Source organism: Petromyzon marinus, chromosome 43, assembly GCF_048934315.1.
Source record: "Petromyzon marinus isolate PM22_M1 ecotype Great Lakes invasive population chromosome 43, UKy_Petmar_22M1.pri1.0, whole genome shotgun sequence".
NCBI classification, from domain to species: Eukaryota; Metazoa; Chordata; class Hyperoartia; order Petromyzontiformes; family Petromyzontidae; genus Petromyzon; species Petromyzon marinus.
The window spans coordinates 6,447,370-6,470,965 of record NC_133709.1 but is presented as its reverse complement, the minus strand read 5'-3'; the positions used below and the strand labels follow the sequence as shown (position 1 = coordinate 6,470,965).

Below are 23,596 nucleotides of genomic sequence, written 5' to 3'. Positions count from 1 at the left end.
GTCATGGTTTCACACCCACTCACTTCCGCCGCAGCGACCTTATATGCACCACATACAGTGTCACAAGAATGCGGACGGGAGTTTTTTTGTTCAGCTGCTGAAAAGAAAGTTCGCGTGAAGGTGAGTTGCGATTACTTTTGGCACGTAGCCTTGTTTGTTTACACACGAGTATTAACAGTCAAAAACACACATCCGTTTAATAAGTTTTGTAATTCGCGATACAATCAATGTGGAGGTTAATCGCCTGGTTCAACAACAACAACGACAACAACAACTACAACAATTTACTCGATACGTGACGGCTGTGTTTCTAATTCTGAAATCGAACGCGCCTATCGCATACCGTGTCAACCCGTACGGCCAACCCGTTCTTCTTGTGTACGGGAATTGAGTTCGCGCGTTCCCGCACGCCAGCGCCGGCGGCGTTACAGCCGTTTCACAACGAAACACGTGCGTCCATTTGTTTGAGTTGCTCCCTTGTCACGGGGACCTGTTACTGGTAGGAACGAAGTTGTAAACTGAGTGTACCAGCCTGCAATAGATTCATGTGTCCGTCCGTCTGTCCGTCCGTCCCCTTTCAATACTTTAACGAAGTGAAATCTCGTGCTGTTGGGGTGTAAAAATAAAATCGCGCAAAATTCCAATGTTCCTACCAGCCCACCCTGCAGGGACCTGTTATTTAAGAGGTTGATTAATTATAAGGGCCAATAAGGTCTCTTAATTGGTTTGTAATGAGGTAGGCGCTTGATGGAGGAGGGGTTCGATATGCACGTTATCGAAAGTTGCGCCAAATCTTGCTTCGCCCCGTGCCGCGCCGGGCAAGGTCTCTGCGTAGTATAATAATAATACAATGCCGCATATTTGTTGATGACTGTCCGCTGACTTAAGCGCAGCGAAGGTCCAAGACAACAATTACAACACATGCATAGGGTGTAACGCACACACTGACACGCATTGTTTTAAAAAGTTATATATTTTTTTCGTGTGTGTTTTGTTTGTTGGCCTCCCGTGTCCGCCGTACCTGCTCCGAATTCGCTACGCACGTTGCGAAATAAGTCCCACGAATATAATAATAGGGTTTTTCCCCTTTTTTTTCTGGCAACAATACCGGAAACTTTTTCTTTTACAAGGATTCATGTCTGCATTAACCACAATACCTGCATAGGAATAGGTTTTACCCCTTTTAACTGGCACAAAAACGGACACCTTTATTCAAGGCATCATGTTTGCAATAACCACAACACAAGCAGTCAAAATGCAAACAAAAAAAGACAACTCTGACAATGATGATGGCACTGTCCTTGAATTTGATTGGTCCACACCCGAGACAGTTTTTCTTAGAGCCTAGTCTCCACTGGTGTTGGACCAGAAGACGCCAAAAGGCGTACAACTCAAAAACAGCGCACTATCAGAGTATTGAGGGCTCGGGGTGAGCATTTACATTATGAGACCTCCTTTGCCAGTAACAAGATATAGTAATGGGTTTTACCCTTTTTAACTGGCACAAAAAACTGACACCTTTATTCAAGGCATCATGTTTGCAATAACCACAACACAAGCAGTCAAAATGCAAACAAAAAAGACAACTCTGATAATAATATGCACTGTCCTTGAATTTGATTGGTCCACACCCGAGTCGGCTTTTCTTAGAGCCTAGTCTCCATTGGTGTTGGACCAGTTAAAAGGGTAAAACCTATTCCTATATCTTGTTACTGGCAAAGGTCTCATAATGCACAATTCCTGCAGTCAAAATGTAAACAAAAACCATACTATGATTATATTTGATGCATTGTCCTTGAAACTGATTGGTCCACACCAAGGGACTGCTTGGTGTGGACCAATCAAGGGACGGCTTGGTGTGGACCAATCAGTTTCAAAGACAATGCCACATATCATAGTATGTTTTTTGTTTGCATTTTGACTGCAGGTATTGTGGTTAATGCAGTAACATGAATCCTTGTAAGAAGGTTTCAGTTTTGTTTGCCAGAAAAAAGGGGAAAAACCCTATTATTACATTTTGGTACTGGCAAAGGAGATCTAATGAAGTCCCATGAAGTGCACACGGAAGATTACAAAGACAAGTGACATTGTTGTGCTCACTGCTAATCGATGTCTCGCATTTCGGAGGGAATCTAAATATAAAGCTGTGCTGAAACCAAACATGCGCATTCCCGATGGACCGGACTCGTGGACCCATCGCAGTGGTTTCAACGACAGTATTCATTACAGTACAGTAATAAAACAAATATATATCGCCCGCTCCCTGTGAGCGGGCGAGGCGCGACGTCCACCCCCTCCACTCCACCCTCCTCCTCGTCGTCGTCGTCGTCGGCCTCTCGCCGGGCCCCCGCCGATCGAGTGATCGGCCTCCCCCGCGCCAGCGCCCTCTCTGAGGGGCATGGCTAAGTGGCTGGCTCACCACCGCCCGGGGTTATCCCGCACACGCCCCACGTACACCACCACCACCACAACAGCGAACGCGTGCACGCGCGCGCCCCTGCAGGCGTGTATTTCGCACACACACGTGTGTTAACGCTAAGGGGCCGTCCATAAATGACGTCACGTGATGTCGGACGATTTTTTACCCCCCCCCCCTCGTCACACGGCGTCACAAAAAGTCAGACCCCCCCTCAAATATGACATCACAAAGCTCTGCCCCCCCCCCCCCCCCCCCAAAAAAAAATGTTTTTGTTAATGTTTGGTGATAAACCATTCACTTTTCTCTTTAACATTTACATAACACTACATCTTTATATAAATGCCCGCTATAACTACCAAATAAAGTCTCATTACTCGGCCGCTGTTGGACTTTGAGATGACGTGACAAACAGGTTGCGATAGTGCCCCCCTCGCCCCCAATTATAACCTGCTGCTTATGTTAAACCACAATATGAGAATTATTATGATCTTGCTGTCTGTGTTCACAGATTCTTCACAATAATGGCTTTCATGTCCAGCCTGTCTGAGATGTCTCCCTTTACCCTGGTTCTGACATTGGCTGCCTTCATTTTGTCTGCAATGTGAGTGCTTTCCGCTTTACTTGAATGGTTTTATATTTATATAAACATTTGTAAGGTTAGCAAGGTCACTCGTAAATTTAATGATAAAATGTCATTAAATAAGGGTACTGCGGCATGTTTGATTAGATAATATTTTGAAAAAAAAAATAAAGGCGTGTGATATGAAACGTCTATGAAATATGATCATGAATAGGAAGTGTGTACAGGTATGTATAAAACAGACAACATGTAAGTAAATATTTTTGGCCGTGGTGGATACTTATCGCATTTGTCACCCTAGGTGGTACCAAACAAACCCCATTGAATAATGGGATGTACTGTATATATATTTCTCTAGTCAGGACTTGATTCAATTACAGTACTCTATGTCTAACCTTTGACAATGAGCTGTAACATTTGTAATCAGAGTGCTTCTAACCTTGGGGTGAGCGGTGAAGCAGTAGTTATCACACCATACTTTGAACCTAGCCAACCGGAGTTTGATTTCTGGCTATGGCCAACATCAGTGGTGAGTGACAATTGAAACAGTCCTTGGCATATCTCCAAATTTCACCAAGCCCACGCTCACCAGCTTGCAGAAGTATGGTCAAAACAACAACACGAGCTCAAATAGTAGTATATTTACAGAAAGGGCTTTGTTGTATATTATTACTATGATTATTTCTAACCTTATAAAACTCACTCACACATACACTGGGAGTGTCATGCTGCCAGATATGGCTGCAAGTTTGGTCGTACATGTTATGTATATCGTTTATTGTTACATTTTAATAGACGTTACTATGTATATTCATATTCTTAGCTCTTTCGGTAAAGTCACGTTGAAGGGAAACAATAAAATAATAAAATATATAAAACAGAATTTTTATTGTTTTATATATATTTTATTATTTTATTGTTTCCCTTCAACGTGACTTTACCGAAAGAGCTAAGAATATGAATTACTGCAGTCACAAAAGCTTTAAATCAGACGTTACTATGATTACTGTTGTTACATTGTGTTTTATAGCTTTATTTTGGTGATTTCGAAAACATTTGGTTAAGCCATGTTTCTTGCGGAAGTGCGGAGTTGGCCTGATAACTTGAATCTAAATTGTCTTATGGTTGTTATTGTTTGACTTGCATCACACTAGGATTTTTGCACACAGCGTTGTAATGCGGTGTTTTTTTCTGTAAGATTTGCTGGTTTATCCCAGGATGTTTCTATTGCACGTCGTCGCTTTAAGATGTTTCTCTGTTCATATTTTGTTTGTTGCTGTTGCACCCGACTCAAGAGCCGCATGGCTCACAGGGCTATACCTAATAAATGAAACTTGATTTGTATCCTCCCAATACAAATCTGTTCTGTCGCAGTTATTTGCTATGGCCATACCAAATCTTCAAGAAGATGGGAGTTCCTGGGCCAACACCTTTCCCGCTAGTGGGAACTTTCCACCACTACCTCAAGGTCAGAACTCTAATATGAATATTAGATGCAAATGGGGGTTTCTAGAACATACTATGAATGATTGTGACCATTGGATCAGACATCCAATTACATCATGTTGCACACAGGGTTGCCACCTCTCCAGGTTTTCCCAGGATCATCTTTTTGAGGTAGCCAATCCTGGAAAATATGTAAGACTTCCCAGGACATTAAAAGTCCCTGTTTTTGTCAGTTACTTAATAAGAATTAGAATACACCACTCAAAGCAACTCGTTTGCATGCACCTTTCGATATTGCGCAATATTCTTCTTTCCATGATGTGTCCTGGTTTTTGTGCCTCAGAGTTGGCAACCTTTTCGCAGTTTTACATGACATAAATGTCAGCATCATTTCACAAATACTACTGACCATTCAGTATTTGTAAACATTTGGTATGGATAATATTTGGTAATTAAGTGATCTTTCTTAATTGTATGACCCTGGAATGAACCTTGAAAGATAGATTTTTAGCTCAATGAGACCTGTCCCTGGGTTTAACGAAAGTAAATAAATAAACAAAAGCACCATGCATATGCAGATTGTCATGTTTACTGATTTTTTTTTTCACACAGGGATTCAGAGAATTTGATGCAGAGAGTTTCAGAAAATACGGCAGAGTCTGGGGGTAAGCTTCTATCACTTGTGATTTAAGTGTGAGGACCAGGGCTTAATTTCCCACTTGGTAATTTCCCGAAATCGCTGCTAAGCTGGCTTGTTGTAGAGATAATTAACCAACATAAGGCATTACCATTTTGAGTATAAGGTATACCGAATAATTGTATACTTGTGTACCCGATATTCCTATGAGTATATAAACACATTATTTGGTAATGCTGCTGCTTTGTTAATGGGGCACATGCACAAATAAAAAAAAACTAAACATCAATAAATTTCGATTTAAAGCTTTCGTGACGGCAAGGATTCATCTTCTTTGGTTCTTTCGGTAAGGTCACGTAGGATGAGAATAAAATAATAAATTAATAAAATAAAATAACACAATAAAATTCTCACGACGTTTCGGCCACAACACAAGTGGCCTTCTTCAGGTGAAAGGAACAGACCTGTCGGGACGACAGCGCTTCACCTGAAGAAGGCCACTTGTGTTGTGGCCGAAACGTCGTGAGAATTTTATTGTGTTATTTATTTTATTAATTTATTACTTTATTCTCATTCTACGTGACTTTACCGAAAGAACCAAAGAAGACATATGAATAAAATCAAAATATCTAATAGGTGACGTTTCAGGTAAAGGCCCTGCTTCACGCCACATAAAAAGGCCAATTGGCCGAAATGTCACCCGTTATATATTTTTTTCTCTTGAAGGCAGTTTCATTTATGAATGTAAATTGTATTTTGTGTTATGCATGATCCTGTGAACATGATTATAGGAATATAGGGCACAATGAGAACAAACTAAGGCAAGATGCATGTGGCTTGCCAAAATACATACTGGATAAGATTCAAACTTAAAGACAAAAATTTAACCATTGGAAGAATTATATTCTTGGTTCTTTCGGTAAAGTTACGTAGAAGGGAAACAATAAATAATACAAATATAAAATAATACAATTCTCACGACGTTTCGACTGCAATACAAGCAGTCATCATCAGGTGTGAAAACCACAGCAAGAAAATTTGAAAATAGTGGCGTTTTTTGAACATTAGCACCACGGAGAGCGATTTGGCAGTTATTCATATGGACGAGTCCATCTATGTTCGGAAAAGAGGAGGGAGGAGATGAAAATAATGGATGCGGTCTGAAAGCCACCGTAAGCGTGAATAATCAATTAAGACCCGAAATGGTTTATCAAATCCTTCCAATGATAGCTAAGCCAGAATCCATCTTCTCGGTTGAAATTGTCTCTGTGTTTGTATATGTGGATAGCCTCATGAACGAATCTCTCATGGTAGCCAGATGGCTTGCAGAGAACCTCTGTCTTGGAGAAGTCAATGTCATGTGAGCCTACTAACAGTGATCTGCCATTGGAAGCATTCTTTTTACTTAAGGAAACTCTGGCATGATTTGCAGTTAAATAATTGTATAAATGACCAAAGGTAAAGGATACTGACGCCACTTCTGGCGGAATGGCCTCCCCCCTACTTGAGGGAGCAATAGAAAATGAATGCCTCTTAGATGGTAATGGTATTTTATCCTACTCGTCCACACTGACCAGACATCTTGAAAGAGGTGAGAGTACACACACTTTACAGCACCGCACGTGATGGCATTTAAGAAACATAACCGCATTATTGTTTTGATTGCCGTGCCCTGGCAAGCGTAATATGCCAACGTATGTATCTTGAACTTCTTTCGCACCGTATGTAGCCAACCGTGATAACCATGGCAGCCTCCTGAGATATGAATAAGCAGTGTTTATGTTTAGTTTAAAAAAGTTATATACTTGGAATTTGTCATGGTTCTGACACATTTTGGACCAGGAATACCAGAGCAATCACACTGAGTGAGCAACTGAAGAAGGGTCAATGATTGACGTATACATTGCAGAAATATGAGCAATATTTTTCAAACAAATCCAGCACCTGCAATGATGTCTTTCTTCTCTGTACATGTACAGGATTTACGATGGCCGGGTACCCGTGCTCATGGTGACTGACACAAACATGCTGAAACAAATCCTCGTCAAAGATTGCCTGGAGTCCTTCACCAATCGCCGAGTGAGCAGTGCAGATAGAAGACAAATTAGCAACGCTGAGTTTCCCAACTGAGGTTTTTTAATTTATAGATATTTAATTTCTTGTGTTGTAACAGAAACTCGAGCAAATTGTATGATCAAGGTGTTGGTTGTGGTGCTGTGAATCTGAAAGCCTCAACTGTCCCATTTTCCCAGTATCTGGCTACGTGACGTACTCTACAGTATTAATGAATGCAATTCCATACTGTTTTAATTTATTTTACCCATAAGGTATCACCTAATTTCACTTTTCTTTCAACAGAAATTTGGACTTAGCGGGCCCATCAAAGATGTTCTGCTCATAGCTGAAGATGAGCACTGGAAGCGTATCCGAAATGTGCTGACTCCAGCGTTCAGTGGCGGAAAAATCAAGCAGGTAAAGACGTGCATTTGAAATAAAGCAGCGTTGGCAGCTCTATAGAATGTTTTATTTAACGTTTTTGTTGTAATCACGATTGCTGAGCACTGGACAACAGACTCAAAATGCCAAACAGCCAGCAACAAACAGTACTCTTTAATTAATCGATTTTTATATATAATCGTGTTCTTAAAACCATGCCCTGGAACTGACACTGATAAAAACCTCTCTCTCTTCCAGATGTGTCCCCTGATTCAGCGCTGTGCTGAAGTGCTGGTGCAGAACCTCCACGAACCGTGCCAGTTGGAACAACCAGTGGATTTAAAAGAGTAAGCTATGAAAGCCACCGTTGGATTTCTTTAAATCGCATTTTACTCACGTGAAAGGTCAGTGTGGTGTGTGTGCTGTAAATGAACTTAAGGTGTTCAACACAGTTTGATGTGTGTCATTCCAGCAAGGCGTGGTGGGTATGTGTGTTAAAGGAACAGTTCATGTGTAATGCATTTTGTTAATCACCATCAATACCAGTGACAAGATTTCTAATTTTACGCAAGACACACATGCATATTCATCCCTCTTGCCTTAAACAGCCAATATCTTTAGTGCCCCAATGCCAACCCAGTTTTATATAATAAATCTGCATCCCTAACCAATGAGTGCTGATTTTTGCTTTTCTTCTTGTACTAGAGTTGACCGATATTTACCGCTATTTTATTTTTAGTAACCGCTGTACCAGGATTGGTTATGCCAGTACCTGATCATACATTGCGACGTGGATGTATATATTATCTAAATGCAACTGCATCTCAAAACGCTGTACAGAACAGTAGAACATGAGCATCCTCTGGAAAGGAGGCCTACTCATTTATAGAGATAGAGAAAGTCACAGGCAGATGAAAACAAGAAGGTCGTGTGCATGCACTTGAACAGATGTGGGGAGCTTACATTGCTGAGGGAGGGGAGTTTCAGACTTTGGGAGTTACAGAGAAAACGAGTTACCTCCCACTGAGTGTAGGTTAACGAGGGGCTTTGATAGCCTTGGTTGCTGGAGCTGAGAGTGCATGGGTGGAGTGAAATGGGAATGGAGCGGTTGTAGAGCTGACTCTAGAAAGGATCTTTAAGATAATGAGGGCAATACTGAAGTTGATCTGGGACCGATTTGGGAATCAGTGAAGAAATCGGAATATTGGGTTGTGGTTTCGTTTATGGGTGTGGGTGAGAAGTTTGGCAGCGGCATTTTGGATCATTTGGAGTTTGAAGGTGAGGGATTTGGGGAAATTGTAAAGCAGAAAGTTTCGTTCGTCAACTCGGTATGTGAGCTGACTGATAAGATTCATTGCGAGCCTTCTCTATCTGAGCGCGAATTTCAAAGCCAGATTTATTATTTTGTCTCCCAAGTTTACGACCAATTATTTCATCGCTCGTTGTGGCTGGTTTGAGATGCTTCTAGCAGAGGTGCGATCCATCAGCGGGGATGTGATCAGCATGGCATAGGGAAGTCCTCCAATCAGAAATGGTTTAACAAAGGGCTGAAAATTGTTATCGTTATTGTTCCTATTTAGAGAACCCGTTGCGCTGTGACGAAAAATAAAAGATAGCTGCCATTTTTGTACTTTTTCCTCACGATCCTGTACCTAAAGCACTAAAATATATATTTTTATGGAATAAAATTCCAAGATATTTTGCATTGTCAGGCTTTTTTTAAAATATTCTCTAGGATTTCAATGATATTTGGTGTAATAATTACATTAATAGGAGCACAAATAAAAATGTTAGAACGATTTTATATGAACTGTAGTCAGTATTCTGTATTTGATACTCCCACCTCTTAGGTGTCACTATCGATTATATGTTTTCCGAACTTCTACCGCCGATTCAATGAAATGTAATGTTCAGTTGTCACACAAAACATCCCATTTAGCCAGTTACCCAGCTAGTTTGTTGAAGTGGCAGCAGCCCACAGTCACTAACATTAGAGTTATTGTTGGGGTGGAGAGGAGTCCAGTCAGCAGCCAGCCAGGAAACTCGAGGCCTCGGTTAATATTTACCATGAGTATGATGATCCTCTATATGGTTCAGATCAAATATGGTTTCAAATGGACATAACACACACGTGTTAATCATGCTGCATTTCGGCAGGATCAGTTTCACTTTGCAGTTCACAGCAGGTATTCTTTGGCTAATTGTTGCTTTCATGTGAATTTTCACCTCTAAATAGAATTTTTGGAACGTACAGCATGGACGTGATCGCAAGCTCAGCCTTCAGTACGGACGTGGATTCTCAGACCAACCCCAACGATCCATTTGTCATAAATGCAAAACTTCTTTTCAAATTAAACTTCGCAAGCCCTTTATTTGCTGTAATTTGTAAGTACCTTTTTACAACTATATGAATCAAAGCCAGTGGTGTTATCCTCACTTACAATTCATGAATAACTCAGTTTTCATATTTTATAGTTTCCTAAAAACATTATTCTGACAAACCAAAATATGTTGTCAGGTTTGTGAGCTCTCAAAAAAAAAATCTGCAAAGTATCAGTCAATTAACATTTATAGGATACATTTTTTTATATTTCATTTGTATTAACGTTGAGTGACATGACATAATCAATGTAAATTATTTCTTTCAGTGTTCTTCCCATTTTTGATCTCTCCACTCGAAAGACTGGGAGTGACTTTGTTTGATAAAAAAGCGATACATTTTTTCCATAAAATTGTTCAGCAAATGAAGAACAAACGTCAGAAAGGGCTGAATGACATGGTGAGTCCATAAAAAAATATTTTTTTTAAAAATAACGTTTGAGGAGGAGGAGGCCATTAGGAATGGCTCACAGGGCTATACCAAATAAATGAAATGAAAAAAATGAAAAAGGAGAAGTTTTTATCCGAAATGCATCTCTTGCTCATAAACCCCAGAGCATTTTGGAGGTCACCTTGCACAACGAATGTGACGGGACGTGGAAATTTCTGAAGACATGCCTAAGCAAATTACATGGAAGTTTGAGACGATTAAAATAAAACACCGACATCAGGAGGTGAAACTCTTTGCTTCTGTTGAGAACAAAAAATCTAAACTAAATCAAATAAGGTCGACACAAAATGTATTTGAGGAATTGCAGACCAATTAGACTGCTGTCACATGATTATGAGTTACTCAAGAAATCGAAAACTGAATTGCAGACATTTAAGAGGTCACCCACACGCAAACAGGATTTACAAGCTTTTTCCATAATTGACCACGTCAGTGTCATTAATCAGATCCTACAAAAGCCATGAATTCAAAACACCTTTTCCAAACCTTAAATATTAAATTCTGTCAAAAAACAAACTGTTACATGTGAGCGTTGGACTTATTGCTCGTTCGAACAAAAAAATGCATTTACTTTGTACAAATGCAGCAATGACCCAAAGACACGTGTGTTTTAGTTAATAGACCGATGTACCTACTGCATACCTGTCAACCCCTTATCAGTGCCTACCTTATTACAGACCAGTTCAGACCTTATTGGTCACCCCGTGCCCTTATAAATCTCAACGTTCATCCTACAAAGTCCCGTCACAAGGGAGAAACACATACGGACACATTTTTTCCCCGTATTGAAACGACGACTGTACGCCGTATGGACCTGAACACTCAATTTCCCTGTACAAGAATACAGGTAAACCGTATGGATTGAGAGGTATGCTACTGTTGTAAAAATGTGAGGTTTTCTTTTTGCAGGGAAGAGTAGACTTTCTGCAACAGATGGTGAATGCTCAACTTTCAGAAAACACCTCGAATGGAAATGAAGGGAATGCTCCTGCAGAAAAGTGTAGGAATTTTATTACAATATCCTCTCGTGTTGATGTAATTAATGTATTAGATCACTTACATTCCGAATAGCATTGTTGGCTACGTATGGTGCTAAAGAAGTTCAACATACATACACATAATAAAGTCTTATGTGTAGTGGTGTACAGGATGCGGCAAGTCAGGAACCGTGGTGAGTTCTGGACTGTGCTTTGTGTGTATGGTTGTTTGATGCGTACAGGGGGTATAGGTGTCCTCAATATTGACCCTTATAAGACTGAGGTCCTAATGAATGGCAATCAAAAGGTCACCGGACCTCCCGACCTCTTGACGTGTATTTGTGGGGATAATTGTGGAGGTCAGTCATGTATGGCAGCCGACCCAGAAACATCAAAATAACTGAGAGCGAAGATAGGAGCTCAGTGCGCTAAAATCAACGTGGGCATGCTAGGGAATGGTCAGGCCTGATCTCGTGTGAAACTGAGATTGAGTCGCGTATCCCAAACAAAGGGTGCACAGTTTGGGAGGCTGCTATCATTTACAGTAGATGTTTTTTTTCCAGTATCAAAGTATGAAAAAATAACAATTGGTTTTACTCTTTCTAGCATTAAACCTTTTGGCGTTCTCTGGTTTTCACTGGTGACACCAGGCCCTAAAGGCTGTTTCTGGTGTAGACCAAGCAGTTTCAGGGACAATGTATATATTATTAGGGCATGTTTTGTCTGCACGTTCACCACAAGTACTGAGTGTGGTTAATGCAGACACGATTCCTTGCAAAAGGTTTATATTTGGTGAACATCTTAACACCTCCTGATTTAATGCTTTCGTGACTGCAGGGATTCATATTCTTAGTTTTTTCAAATTTTCTTGCTGTGGTTTTCACACCTGATGATGATTGCTTGTGTTGCAGTCGAAACGTCGTGAGAATTTTATTGTTTTATATTTTTATTATTTTATTGTTTCCCTTCTATGTGATTTTACCGAAAGAACCGAGAATATCTTAACACAACTGCTTTATTGCCAGAAAGGGTAAAACCTATTATTTTATGTCTTACTGTAAATGCATATATGGTTCCGGTCATTAGATGCACTATGCATAAAGTGTTATGTTTTGATGAATTGCAGTGAATAGCCATTCGAAAGACTGATGTTAAAATTACACTTGCCATTACATACTTTGTTTTAAGATGAAGTAAAATCGGAATACTGTAAAACTATATTGGTAAAGCCTCGACTGCAGACAATTATATTGGTAAAGACTCGACTGTAGCCAATTGACCGCCATCGAAGATGGGTTTAAGGCCACCAAAGGAAGCCAAAATGCTCGTATACAGTAGAGTTGGTTATGGTCCTTTCACAAGACATAGCGTGTAGTACAGTACACGTTATGTAGCGTTATATGAACACTGGACAGCCAGCAAAATTCCGAATATGTTTAAAGTTCAGTATACGTCACAGTAAAATTAGCTAATTGGTGCAGCCCTGCAATTACTTATGCCACTGCTGGCCGAAGTGCACTCTAGAGAGGGTATCTTAGCTTACTCTTCCATGCCACCTAAACGTCTCGGAGGGAAAGGCGAGAGTACCCACACCTTCACCACACACGACCTGTGAATTTACTTAACTGTGGTGAACCCATTTACAGCATACTGTTGGGAAGACAGAGGTGGGAGGATTTAAGACACTTCCTCATTGTTTCGGCTACTGCCCTGGGAGATCGAACTGGAAAACTTGTGGATTGCGCATCTAGTGTTAACCTAGGGTAATGGGAATTAATTCAGTGTACAAAACTATTCAACCTGTAGTCTTCTGCGTTTACGGTTTCATTTGACAGATTTGACTGACGGTGAACTGGAGTCTCAGGCAGTGCTGTTCCTCATGGCTGGTTATGATAACACAAGCACAAGCATCACCTTTTTGGCCTATTGCCTTGCTTGTAACCCTGACGTCCAGACTAAAGTCCAGCAAGAGATCGACACAATTCTTCCAGATGGCGTAAGTCAACTTACATTAACTACTTAAGTACTGTATGGTGCATTCATTGTTAGAGTATTACTCGCTGTCATACATCGCAGCATTCGGAACATGTTTGTCAATGTGAACGTGTTTTTCAAAGGCTGATTGACAAATGTGTTGCACACTCCATAATGAATTGTGTTAAACAATAACATTTTAATGTAAAATGCATTGGTCCGTGTCACCTTGAATGCATGCAGAAACTGCCAGATTACGAGACTCTGAAGCAGATGGAGTATCTGGACATGGTCGTGTGCGAGACTCTGCGGATGTACTCATCATCATCTCGTACGGACCGCGTCTGTAAAAAGACGACGGTTGTGAATGACCTGGTCATCCCCAAGGGTGTGGTGGTCACTGTGCCATTGTGGGTGCTCCACTACGACCCGCAGTACTGGGACGAACCTCACGAGTTCCGGCCGGAACGGTGATTGAGTCTCACGATTTTTGAATAATTAATGTTACTCATAAACATGAGCACATTTTTGTGGTTTAGCAATTGCATCAAGGATCGAGGTTGCAGTCCAGGACATGACACTGGAAGGAAAATTAGTTTATTCATTCTTGCCCATTCATTAGGCCCCCTTCTATTTTCAACATACATCTCCGGATCGCCAATATGTCATCGCATGACATCAAGTTCCATCAATATGCTACTGGTACACAATTGTACACCGCAGTTTAAGTAAAAGTTAGAAATGGAGAGCCTCGGTAACCTCGCAGATTGCATGCGAGCGGTGCACGTGTGGTTCGCATGAAACGATTGCTGCTTAGTCCAAATAAATTAGAGGTTCTGCTGGTTGGCACTTGGCCTCAGGGGGAAAAAAACTGGGAGCATCGGGTGTGGCTGTCGCACACTCCAGGATTAAGTTTTTACTCATCTAAAAAGCCTCGACACCATACTCGAGCAGAATGTCGTTTGGTCACCACGTGCAAAATATTGTCAGCCTCTGCAATTTTTATGACAGGGCTCTATGACACATTCGGCCACTGTCGAATTGTGACAAAAGCAACACGGTGGCGTGCGGCATAGTATCGACAAGGCTCGATTATTGAAACTCGCTACTCTGCGGGACGTTTGTCAAAAATATTACCAAGCTGCAGCGCGTACAAATTCTTTGGCACGTGTTGAGATGAGTACTGCAAGATCGGACCATGACTGTCCATTGCTCGCTAAGCTGTTTCGACTTCCGGTTGCAAAACGAATACATTACAAGGTCGCGCTCATTACACATACAAAGTGCTTTCCACAAATGAACCACAATACCTTGCTGATCTCATCAAGGAGCAAAATCCATCACGCGACCTCTGATCCATCTTTGCAGCAGCATTTGGCTAGCCATCGAACAAAGACGGTTGCTTCATCGCGCGCTTTCAGATGCGCTTCTGCGGCCGTCTGGAACACTCTTCCAATATTAGGAAGCTACTGGAGCTGTGCAGTTTTAAATCTACAATGAAAATGTATTTCTTTAGAACTGCGTTTTGTGTTTAGTCTGCCGTTCTCCCGCACCTCCGGTTGGCATGGTTGGCTACGTACGGTGCGAAAGAACTACAGCATACAAACAGGACAGAACTTGTCACTTGGCAGACTGGCGATCGTGGCTATCAGGAATCACTGGTTTGTGTTGAACCCCGCTGTTCATCGATTCTGCGTGTGCGCACGACTGCGAATTGTGCAGATTCACCAAGGAGGCCAAGGAGGCGCGTGACCCCTACTGCTACCTGCCCTTCGGCCACGGCCCCAGGAACTGCATCGGCATGCGCTTTGCCCTGATGTCCGTGAAGATCGCTGTCTGTCGCATCCTGCAGCGCTACTCTTTCCAGACGTGCAGCGAGACCACGGTGCACGATCACACCCCCCTCCTCCACTCTTTACTGTTCACAAACAAAGTTACTTTATAGTTCCTGCAGGAATAATGCTTGAATTCCATGATTTCACTGTCATTGTTAATTAACATTCTCCCAAGGGAATTAATACATATGTATTCACTTTAATGGGATTTTAACACAGATTCTGTCATGCAAGAATTGTCCATCAATGCACATTTGTTTAAATGGAATTGCAAAAGTATATATATGTCAATCTTTTATGTGGGATTTGCCAGGATCATGATAATCGGCAGCATATTGAAAGGGGAATTACCAAAGTACTTGAACCACATTCATTTCAATGGATATCCAGAGTTCACCATTGAATTATTGATTATAATTATATTGAAAATTCCTAAGCTGTCAAAAAAAATCTCAATCATTAAATGGAGATTCCTGGTTCATTTAAATGAATGGATAATTTCCTTAAATGTATTTATGTTAACCCTCCATAATTCGAATGAATCCATGATGCTGTTGGGAGTCATTAGATTCCAATCATTGTTTTGCGATTCTGGGCTATGGATCGTAGGAGTCGACCATCTCTAATTGAAATGTTAATTTCAGTAATGCTCATACATATGGAAGCTCGGAAAGTTATTTTTTAGCGTGCTCTGACCATTTTTAACGTTTTTTGTTTTGTTTACAGATTCCACCACAATTTAACAAGAATACATTTTTACAGCTGGAAAAACCACTGAAGGTGAAAGTTGTGGCGCGAAAGGAGGCCGAGTGAAATATGAATCGGGTGAACGATTGAGAAGGAAGCAAGGGTGACGGCTACATTCACATTGTTCAGTTGGAACACGTCACCTTGCCAATTAGGCCCTTGGTCGGTGATGGCTATGGGCAGCATTTTCCAAAAATGCAGAGAAAAGTAACGTTTGTCAATGAGTTAATCGTGCCTCGCGCGTCTTAAAATAACCATTTCTCTGGCGCCAACATATATTATTGCCAACAGATATTGCAGTTCAACTGTGGAGGAATCTATTCTTTCTACATTTTGCGAATATATATATACAATTGACTCATAATCATAATGATTGTATTTTTTGTTTATTACAGTAAGTGATTACATTAATATACTTGTTATAAGTTACTCTACATGTAGGTATCTATCGTGATTTAAGGTTGGGTTTGTAATACGGGTCCATGTAGTTGGTATACTTGCTAAATAAATACGTGAATCGCGATGCTGTGGGTGGCGCTCATTGACGTTAGCGGTGCCAACCAAGTGCCGGAAATTGTACATTCTTACGGTGGGGACATGTGTGACCTATAAACAACCACCATGGATGTTCCACCAAGTGTTACAATTGCGAAATCCCCCTGGGTGTATGGTCTGAGTTTGTCGTTTTTAATAACTTTCCATTGGTTGTAAGATGTACCATGTCTTGTAATTTTTTTTTTATCATGCCGTATGCAGTACTATATTGTACAATACAAGATTATACTGTATACTAAGGGACCATCCATTTAGTACGTACGCATGGAGGGGGGAGGGGGGGGGTTAACCCAAATGCGTACGCTTGCGTATGGGGGTCTACTGACAATGTACGTACGCATAGGAAACGAGGGGGGGCGGGGGTGAAGCCTCAATAATAATGCAGCCGGCGGTGAACTATCTGTTTGCTTAAACACGTTAATATTATTAATCCTTGATCGTTTCTGCGTAGATTAAATATCGGCCGTTCTATAGGATTCGGGGGGGGGGGTGTCAAGCGTACGTATGCAGGTGAGAGGGGGGGGTAAAAACTACGCGTGTGTACAGGGAGGGGGGGGAGGGTCAACTTTTGACGGATGTTTGCGTGCGGACTAAATGGATGGCTCCTAATGCTTCAGGTCGAAAACTTAGCAAGACCGTTCAAGTATTGCCTCATCCCATCAGCCAGATGGCATTCTGGGAGTGCACACGTTCAGCAGCATTGCTTGAACACAGCTCTCTGTGAGTGCCTTTTGTAGCCATGGAATATGAATCCCTGCAGTCACGAAAGTTTTAAATCAAAATTTAACCGGAGATATTTGTGTTCCGAACTTTAAGTAACAAAAGGGGTTTGTTTTGGTCGATCTTTTCCCACCGTCACGGTGGCAACGGCTAGAATAACAGTACAATATTGCATTGTTGGTGTGGATCGGAGCCTCAGCCAGCCGCCAGCCAAGAAACTCAAAGCTTACATATTTATATGCAATAAGCAATGCAATTTTTCACAGCATAAATAGTAAAAAAAAACTACACGAACGAACTCTCACTCCCGAAGGACCTCTCTCGTGGCGAACAGACCTCGACATTATTGGCCTTAAGCTCTCCTGAACAACATTGCCATAACGCAGAGAATGGAATTTCCCGTAGTGATAAGATCGTTATCATTGCCACGTTATGGTGCAATTACCAGTACTCACACCTGCAAAGACCTTATCAGTCCCTACCTCATTACAGACCAATTCAGACTTTATTGGTCATCCCGTGCTCTTTATAAATCTCAAAGTTCACGTTACAAAGTCCCATCACAAGGGAGAAGAAACATGAACACGGGGTCAAGCGAAAATGGGTTGACCGGTATGAGTACTGTATTGGAAACGGGAAGAGTTTTGAGTTTTGCCTTGATGCAACAGTCATTCATTTTATTTTAAATGACTCGGAAGGACTTTCTTAAGCCCGGATGCTTATTCGTAAGCCTCGCATCAATCCCTTAATTACGAACGTTATAACGCAAACGTGCAGCTGTCACGGGGGGAGCATCTCCAACGCGTTGCGTCGCGCGAGTCGCTCATTGACGGGCAATTCGTGAAAATTTCCACCGTTGATAATTATTACACGTGTGTAGGAACATTGGTGAATACTGGTAGGAACCTCCTGGTTACACCAGCCCACAGGGGATTATTGTGTCCGTCCGTCCGTCGTGCATCCAAAAATGGGAGGGGTGGAGAGGGGAGGGTGGGGAAGGGAGGGGCTGGGTGGGGAGGGGAGGGTGGGGGGTGGGAGGGGTGGGCTGGGTGGGGAGGGGCTGACAACCCCGTGGTGCCCTTATAAAACTCAACGTTTAACCTACTCACGCCGGCTTGTGCCCGCCCTCACAGTCGGGCATATTGTGCGGAGTACACCACGTGGTGCCGCCGTTGACCCTGGCCATTGACCGAGCAACCCAACGTTCCTACCAGCTCCCTCCGCAGGAGAATGTGTTTTATTACATATTGTTGAGGGGGAAAAAATGCTTGTTGGTTGTTGACTACACGGAACGGGGGTGGGGACGGATGATGACATCCAGGGTGTCTGGTGTTTTTTTCCAAGACTTGATTACATAACAGCCACCCTCCCAGTGAGCAGTCGTCATTATACTTTGAGCAACGCAGACGATCGAGTTGTCGACCAGAAACGCTGCTAGACGGACACACAGAGAGATACAGAGGGCTGTTGTTGTTCAGCTTGCAGGTTATCTTGGGGTAAGGTTATGTTGCCGTTGATGTTACTGGTTTACGCCGCGTGCGTAAACCAGTAAAGTTACACGGTAAAAGATAATTAGAATTGTCCTGCCACTTCGGTGTCGTCGAGCGGTTTGGGTGGTTGTCGAGAATTTGATTGAAACCCACTTCACAACAACTTTACCATGTATCTACTGCAGTGACGGTGCAGACCTTTCGTTAAAAGAACCGCACTCCTTATTGCATACCGTGTCAACCCACGTTGGTTTATACCACGTATTCTTGTACAGGGAGATTTCGTTTTCAGGTCCATGCGGCGGACAGCCATTTCAATACGGGCAAAACATGTTTTTTTTTTGGTCTTTGTTTTGTGTTTCTAGCCTCGCGATGGCATTTTGTAGGATGAACGTTGAGATTTATAAGGTGGCGCGAGGTGCCGAATAAGGTCTGAATTGGTCTGTAATAAGATCGGCACTGACCGGTGTGTTATTCTGTACAAAAACATTGGGAATTAATGTAATGCACTCGACATTAAACTCGTTTGTATGCCATTTGAAAAATGTGTTTACCCCCTCTCTCTCTGTGCGTGTGAATGTTTCAGTTTGGGGAAGTCATTGACAGATGCCGAGCATACAGTGAGGGAAACAAGTATTTGATCCCCTGCTGATTTTGTACGTTTGCCCACTGACAAAGAAATGATCAGTCTATAATTTTAATGGTAGGTGTATTTGAACAGTGAGAGACAGAATAACAACAAAATCCAGATAAACGCATGTCAAAAATTTTATAAATTGATTTGCATTTTTATGAGGGAAATAAGTATTTGACCCCTCTGCAAAACATGACTTAGTACTTGGTGGCAAAACCCTTGTTGGCAATCACAGAGGTCAGACGTTTCTTGTAGTTGGCCACCAGGTTTGCACACATCTCAGGAGGGATTTTGTCCCACTCCTCTTTGCAGATCTTCTCCAAGTCATGAAGGTTTCGAGGCTGATATTGGGCAACTCGAACCTTCAGCTCCCTCCACAGATTTTCTATGGGATTAAGGTCTGGAGACTGGCTAGGCCACTCCAGGACCTTAATGTGCTTCTTCTTGAGCCACTCCTTTGTTGCATTGGCCGTGTGCTTTGGGTCATTGTCATGCTGGAATACCCATTCACGACCCATTTTCAATGCCCTGGCTGAGGGAAGGAGGTTCTCACCCAAGATTTGACGGTACATGGCCCCGTCCATCGTCCCTTTAATGCGGTGAAGTTGTCCTGTCCCCTTAGCAGAAAAAACACCCCCAAAGCATACTGTTTCCACCTCCATGTTTGACGGTGGGGATGGTGTTCTTGGGGTCATAGGCAGCATTCCTCCTCCTCCAAACACGGCGAGTTGAGTTAATGCCAAAGAGCTCCATTTTGGTCTCATCTGACCACAACACTTTCACACAGTTGTCCTCTGAATCATTCAGATATTCATTGGCAAACTTCAGACGGGCATGTATGTGCTTTCTTGAGCAGGGGGACCTTGTGGGCACTGCAGCATTTCAGTCCTTCACGGCGTAGTGTGTTACCAATTGTTTTCTTGGTGACTATGGTCCCAGCTGCCTTGAGATCATTGACAAGATCCTCCCGTGTAGTTCTGGGCTGATTCCTCACCGTTCTCATGATCATTGCAACTCCACGAGGTGAGATCTTGCATGGAGCCCCAGGCCGAGGGAGATTGACAGTTCTTTTGTGTTTCTTCCATTTGCGAATAATCGCACCAACTGTTGTCACCTTATTCTTAGTTTTTTCGGTAAAGTCACGTTGAAGAGAAACAACAAAATAATAAAATATATATAAAACAATAAAAAATTCTCACGACGTTTCTCTTCAACGTGACTTTACCGAAAAAACTAAGAATATGAATTACTGCAGTCACGAAAGCTTTAAATCAAAATTTGTTGTCACCTTCTCACCAAGCTGCTTGGCAATGGTCTTGTAGCCCATTCCAGCCTTGTGTAGGTCTACAATCTTGTCCCTGACATCCTTGGAGAGCTCTTTGGTCTTGGCCATGGTGGAGAGTTTGGAATCTGATTGATTGATTGCTTCTGTGGGTAGGTGTCTTTTATACAGGTAACAAGCTGAGATTAGGAGCACTCCCTTTAAGAGTGTGCTCACAATCTCAGCTCGTTACCTGTATAAAAGACACCTGGGAGCCAGAAATCTTTCTGATTGAGAGGGGATCAAATACTTATTTCCCTCATTAAAATGAAAATCAATTTATAACATTTTTGACATGCGTTTTTCTGGATCTTTTTGTTGTTATTCTGTCTCTCACTGTTCAAATAAAACCTACCATTAAAATTATAGACTGATCATTTCTTTGTCAGTGGGCAAACGTACCAAATCAGCAGGGGATCAAATCCTTTTTTCCCTCACTGTATATAAAATATATGCCATTCCGCCATAACGTCTTTCATTTATCAACAATGATTACAGCTGGGCGAGTAAACAAAACATATAGAATGGGAGGTTAAATGGGTTTGCAAATGACTACGACTGATGGGAGCGATCTTTGGCCGCACAGCGTTTTCCGCAATATGAAGAGATCCAGACTGAGTCTTGCATTGTTGAATCTTATGGTCGGGTGTTTTGTTTTTCTTCGGTCGGGAGCCTTCCGCACTTGGGGTTTTCTCCGTGTGCTTGTACTGTATTCACAAATTGCCTTTAAAAAAATTGGGATATCGTTCATACTGTTGATGTCATTATGCATGATTGTTGATATCATTATGCATGATTGTTGATATCATTATGCATTATTTTTTTGCTAAGTCGATACTCTGCTTATAGTACAGTACTTTGTATGAACTAAAATCCTAATATAAGAATAGGGTTTTTCTCCTTTTTTCTGGCAACAAAACTGAAACCTTATTACAAGGATTCATGTCTGCATTAACCACAATACCTGTAGTCAAAATGCAAACAAAAGAAACATACTATGATAATATATGCATTGTCCTTGAAACTGATTGGTCCACACCAAGGGACGGCTTGCTTTTGAGCCTCGACCCAATGCATTGTCTTTGAGCTGTGTACGCCTTTTGGCATCATCTGGTCGAGCACCATATTTCTGGATTGAAAGAGACGATTTGTGGATCGAAAAAAAATCCCATATTAGTGCACCTATTGACGCTGATTGGATTTGTTGCGTATTAACATAATGTATCATTAATTCTGTCAGGGATTCACCGTATCCTGTAAAATCGGCAAAACGTACTTCAGACAATCACCCGACTGCTACCTAATTTGCCCCAACCTGAGGACCTCACTCATGAACACGGTAACGCTGTTCCCATTGTCTGACGATATTAAATCCCAGTAACATAATTACAGCACAAGATACATTTAAAACTGCAGCCATTTCTGATATGTACCATTACAAATAAAAAAAACATCTTTGGTGGTTATCGGCGTTATCTGAACTAAATTGCAAGCGCACAATAATCGTGTGATGGTCATCTGATCATCTTAACCTTACTAATTGGCTGCGTCGGGTGGTGGCGAGTTTAACGACACATTTGTATTGACGCGATCTAACCCAAAATAAACCTTATTACGGATAGTATCGGTCGCGAAAGCCCACTTGTTAAACTGATCGTCTTACCAAAACAGGTTCACCCTTTGCAATCAGCGACTCTTGCGTAACAATCCCAAGTCCACGTACATATGTGCATGGATGGCAGGATAAATAGCGCCACCTTCACACACAAAAACGCAAAAGCCCACAGCACCTGGTATGCCCAAGGGCGGTCTCCAATCCAAATACTAAAAAGGCTCGAAAGCTGCTTAGCTTTATACGATCGGGCGTATTCAGGATGCCGTGACAAGCGATTGAGCGAATTCGCCTGCAGCGTTCTGCCTTACTGTTGCTGCTGTCCCGTGTGTTTTAAAGAGTGGATTAACCAAGGGCTCTGTAGTTATTGATTTTTTTTCATGATTACCAGGATCACAACCCTAACCGTTGCTCGAATGAGATGAATGCTCACAGAGCTAAGAGGCTGCCGCTCAGGAAACTTGAGAACGCGCTGGCAGTCTTGACTTTAACTCTACAGTTCGATTTAAAGCTTTCGTGACTGCAGGGATTCATATTCTTGGTTCTTTCGGTAAAGGCACGTAGAAGGGAAATGGATAAATAATACAAATAAAACAATAAAATTCTCACGACGTTTCGATTGCTACACAAGCAATCATCATCAGGTGTGAAAACCACCGCCACTTTTTTCAAAATTTTCTTGCTGTGGTTTTCACACCTGATGATGATTGCTGCTTGTGTTGCAGTCGAAACGTCGTGAGAATTTTAATGTTTTATATTTTTATTATTTTATTGTTTCCCTTCTACGTGACTTTACCGAAAGAACCAAGAATATTTAACTCTACAGTTGATGTGAAAATGACTGCAGATGGATCCGTGAGATGTGCTCGCCGTTCAGAGGCAACGCAGATTAATGGCATCGTAAGACTGTGAAAGTTGGTTACGATGTGGCTAGGCCGTCATTCAGCGGTGGGATGACCATCGCTGTGATGATGATGACAACGAATACCGTGTCAACCCATATGGATTTCCCCGTATTCTTGTACAGGGAAATTTAGTTTTCAGGTCCATACGGGTAAAAAACAATTTTTTTGTCTATTTGTTTGTGTTTCTACCTTGTGATGGGACTTTGTAGGGTGAACGTTGAGATTTATAAGGGGCACGGGGTGGCCAATAAGGTCTGAATTTGTCTGTAATAAGGTAGGAGGCACTGATAAGGGGGGTTGACAGGTATGACAGACCTTCGCTGGAATGTCACAGTCAACCCGCATTGAGTTATGTGAGAGTTAAAAAATGTCTTACGGTCGCATGCTTGCAAAACTAAGTTCAGGCGGTCTCTTCGTCAAACATTACACAACTCTCGATTGCTGTTTGGTTGCACGCGGGCATGCGAAAAGGAACAAA

At 41.9% G+C, this 23,596-nt stretch overlaps 1 protein-coding gene across 1 annotated transcript; it reads left to right on the top strand.

Annotated features, from left to right (window-relative positions):
- Positions 1-16,404, top strand: LOC142905258 (cytochrome P450 3A8-like). The gene is made up of 14 exons (XM_032970476.2): positions 1-120; positions 2,928-3,020; positions 4,374-4,467; positions 5,058-5,110; positions 7,062-7,161; positions 7,441-7,554; positions 7,777-7,865; positions 9,755-9,903; positions 10,167-10,297; positions 11,258-11,348; positions 13,161-13,321; positions 13,543-13,769; positions 15,022-15,184; positions 15,861-16,404. Exons 2-14 carry the CDS (start codon positions 2,941-2,943, stop codon positions 15,945-15,947), a joined length of 1,539 nt encoding a protein of 512 aa, XP_032826367.1. The 5' UTR covers positions 1-120; positions 2,928-2,940; the 3' UTR covers positions 15,948-16,404.
- Positions 16,405-23,596: the final 7,192 nt, after the last annotated feature.

Bases quoted from the DNA above. Each gene is read 5' to 3' on its own strand.
- LOC142905258 (XM_032970476.2), top strand. From the start codon at position 2,941: ATGGCTTTCATGTCCAGCCTGTCTGAGATGTCTCCCTTTACCCTGGTT. The intron at 4,468-5,057 runs GTCAGAACTCTA...TTTTTCACACAG, and splicing joins CTTTCCACCACTACCTCAAG to GGATTCAGAGAATTTGATGC. The intron at 7,555-7,776 runs GTAAAGACGTGC...TCTCTCTTCCAG, and splicing joins GTGGCGGAAAAATCAAGCAG to ATGTGTCCCCTGATTCAGCG.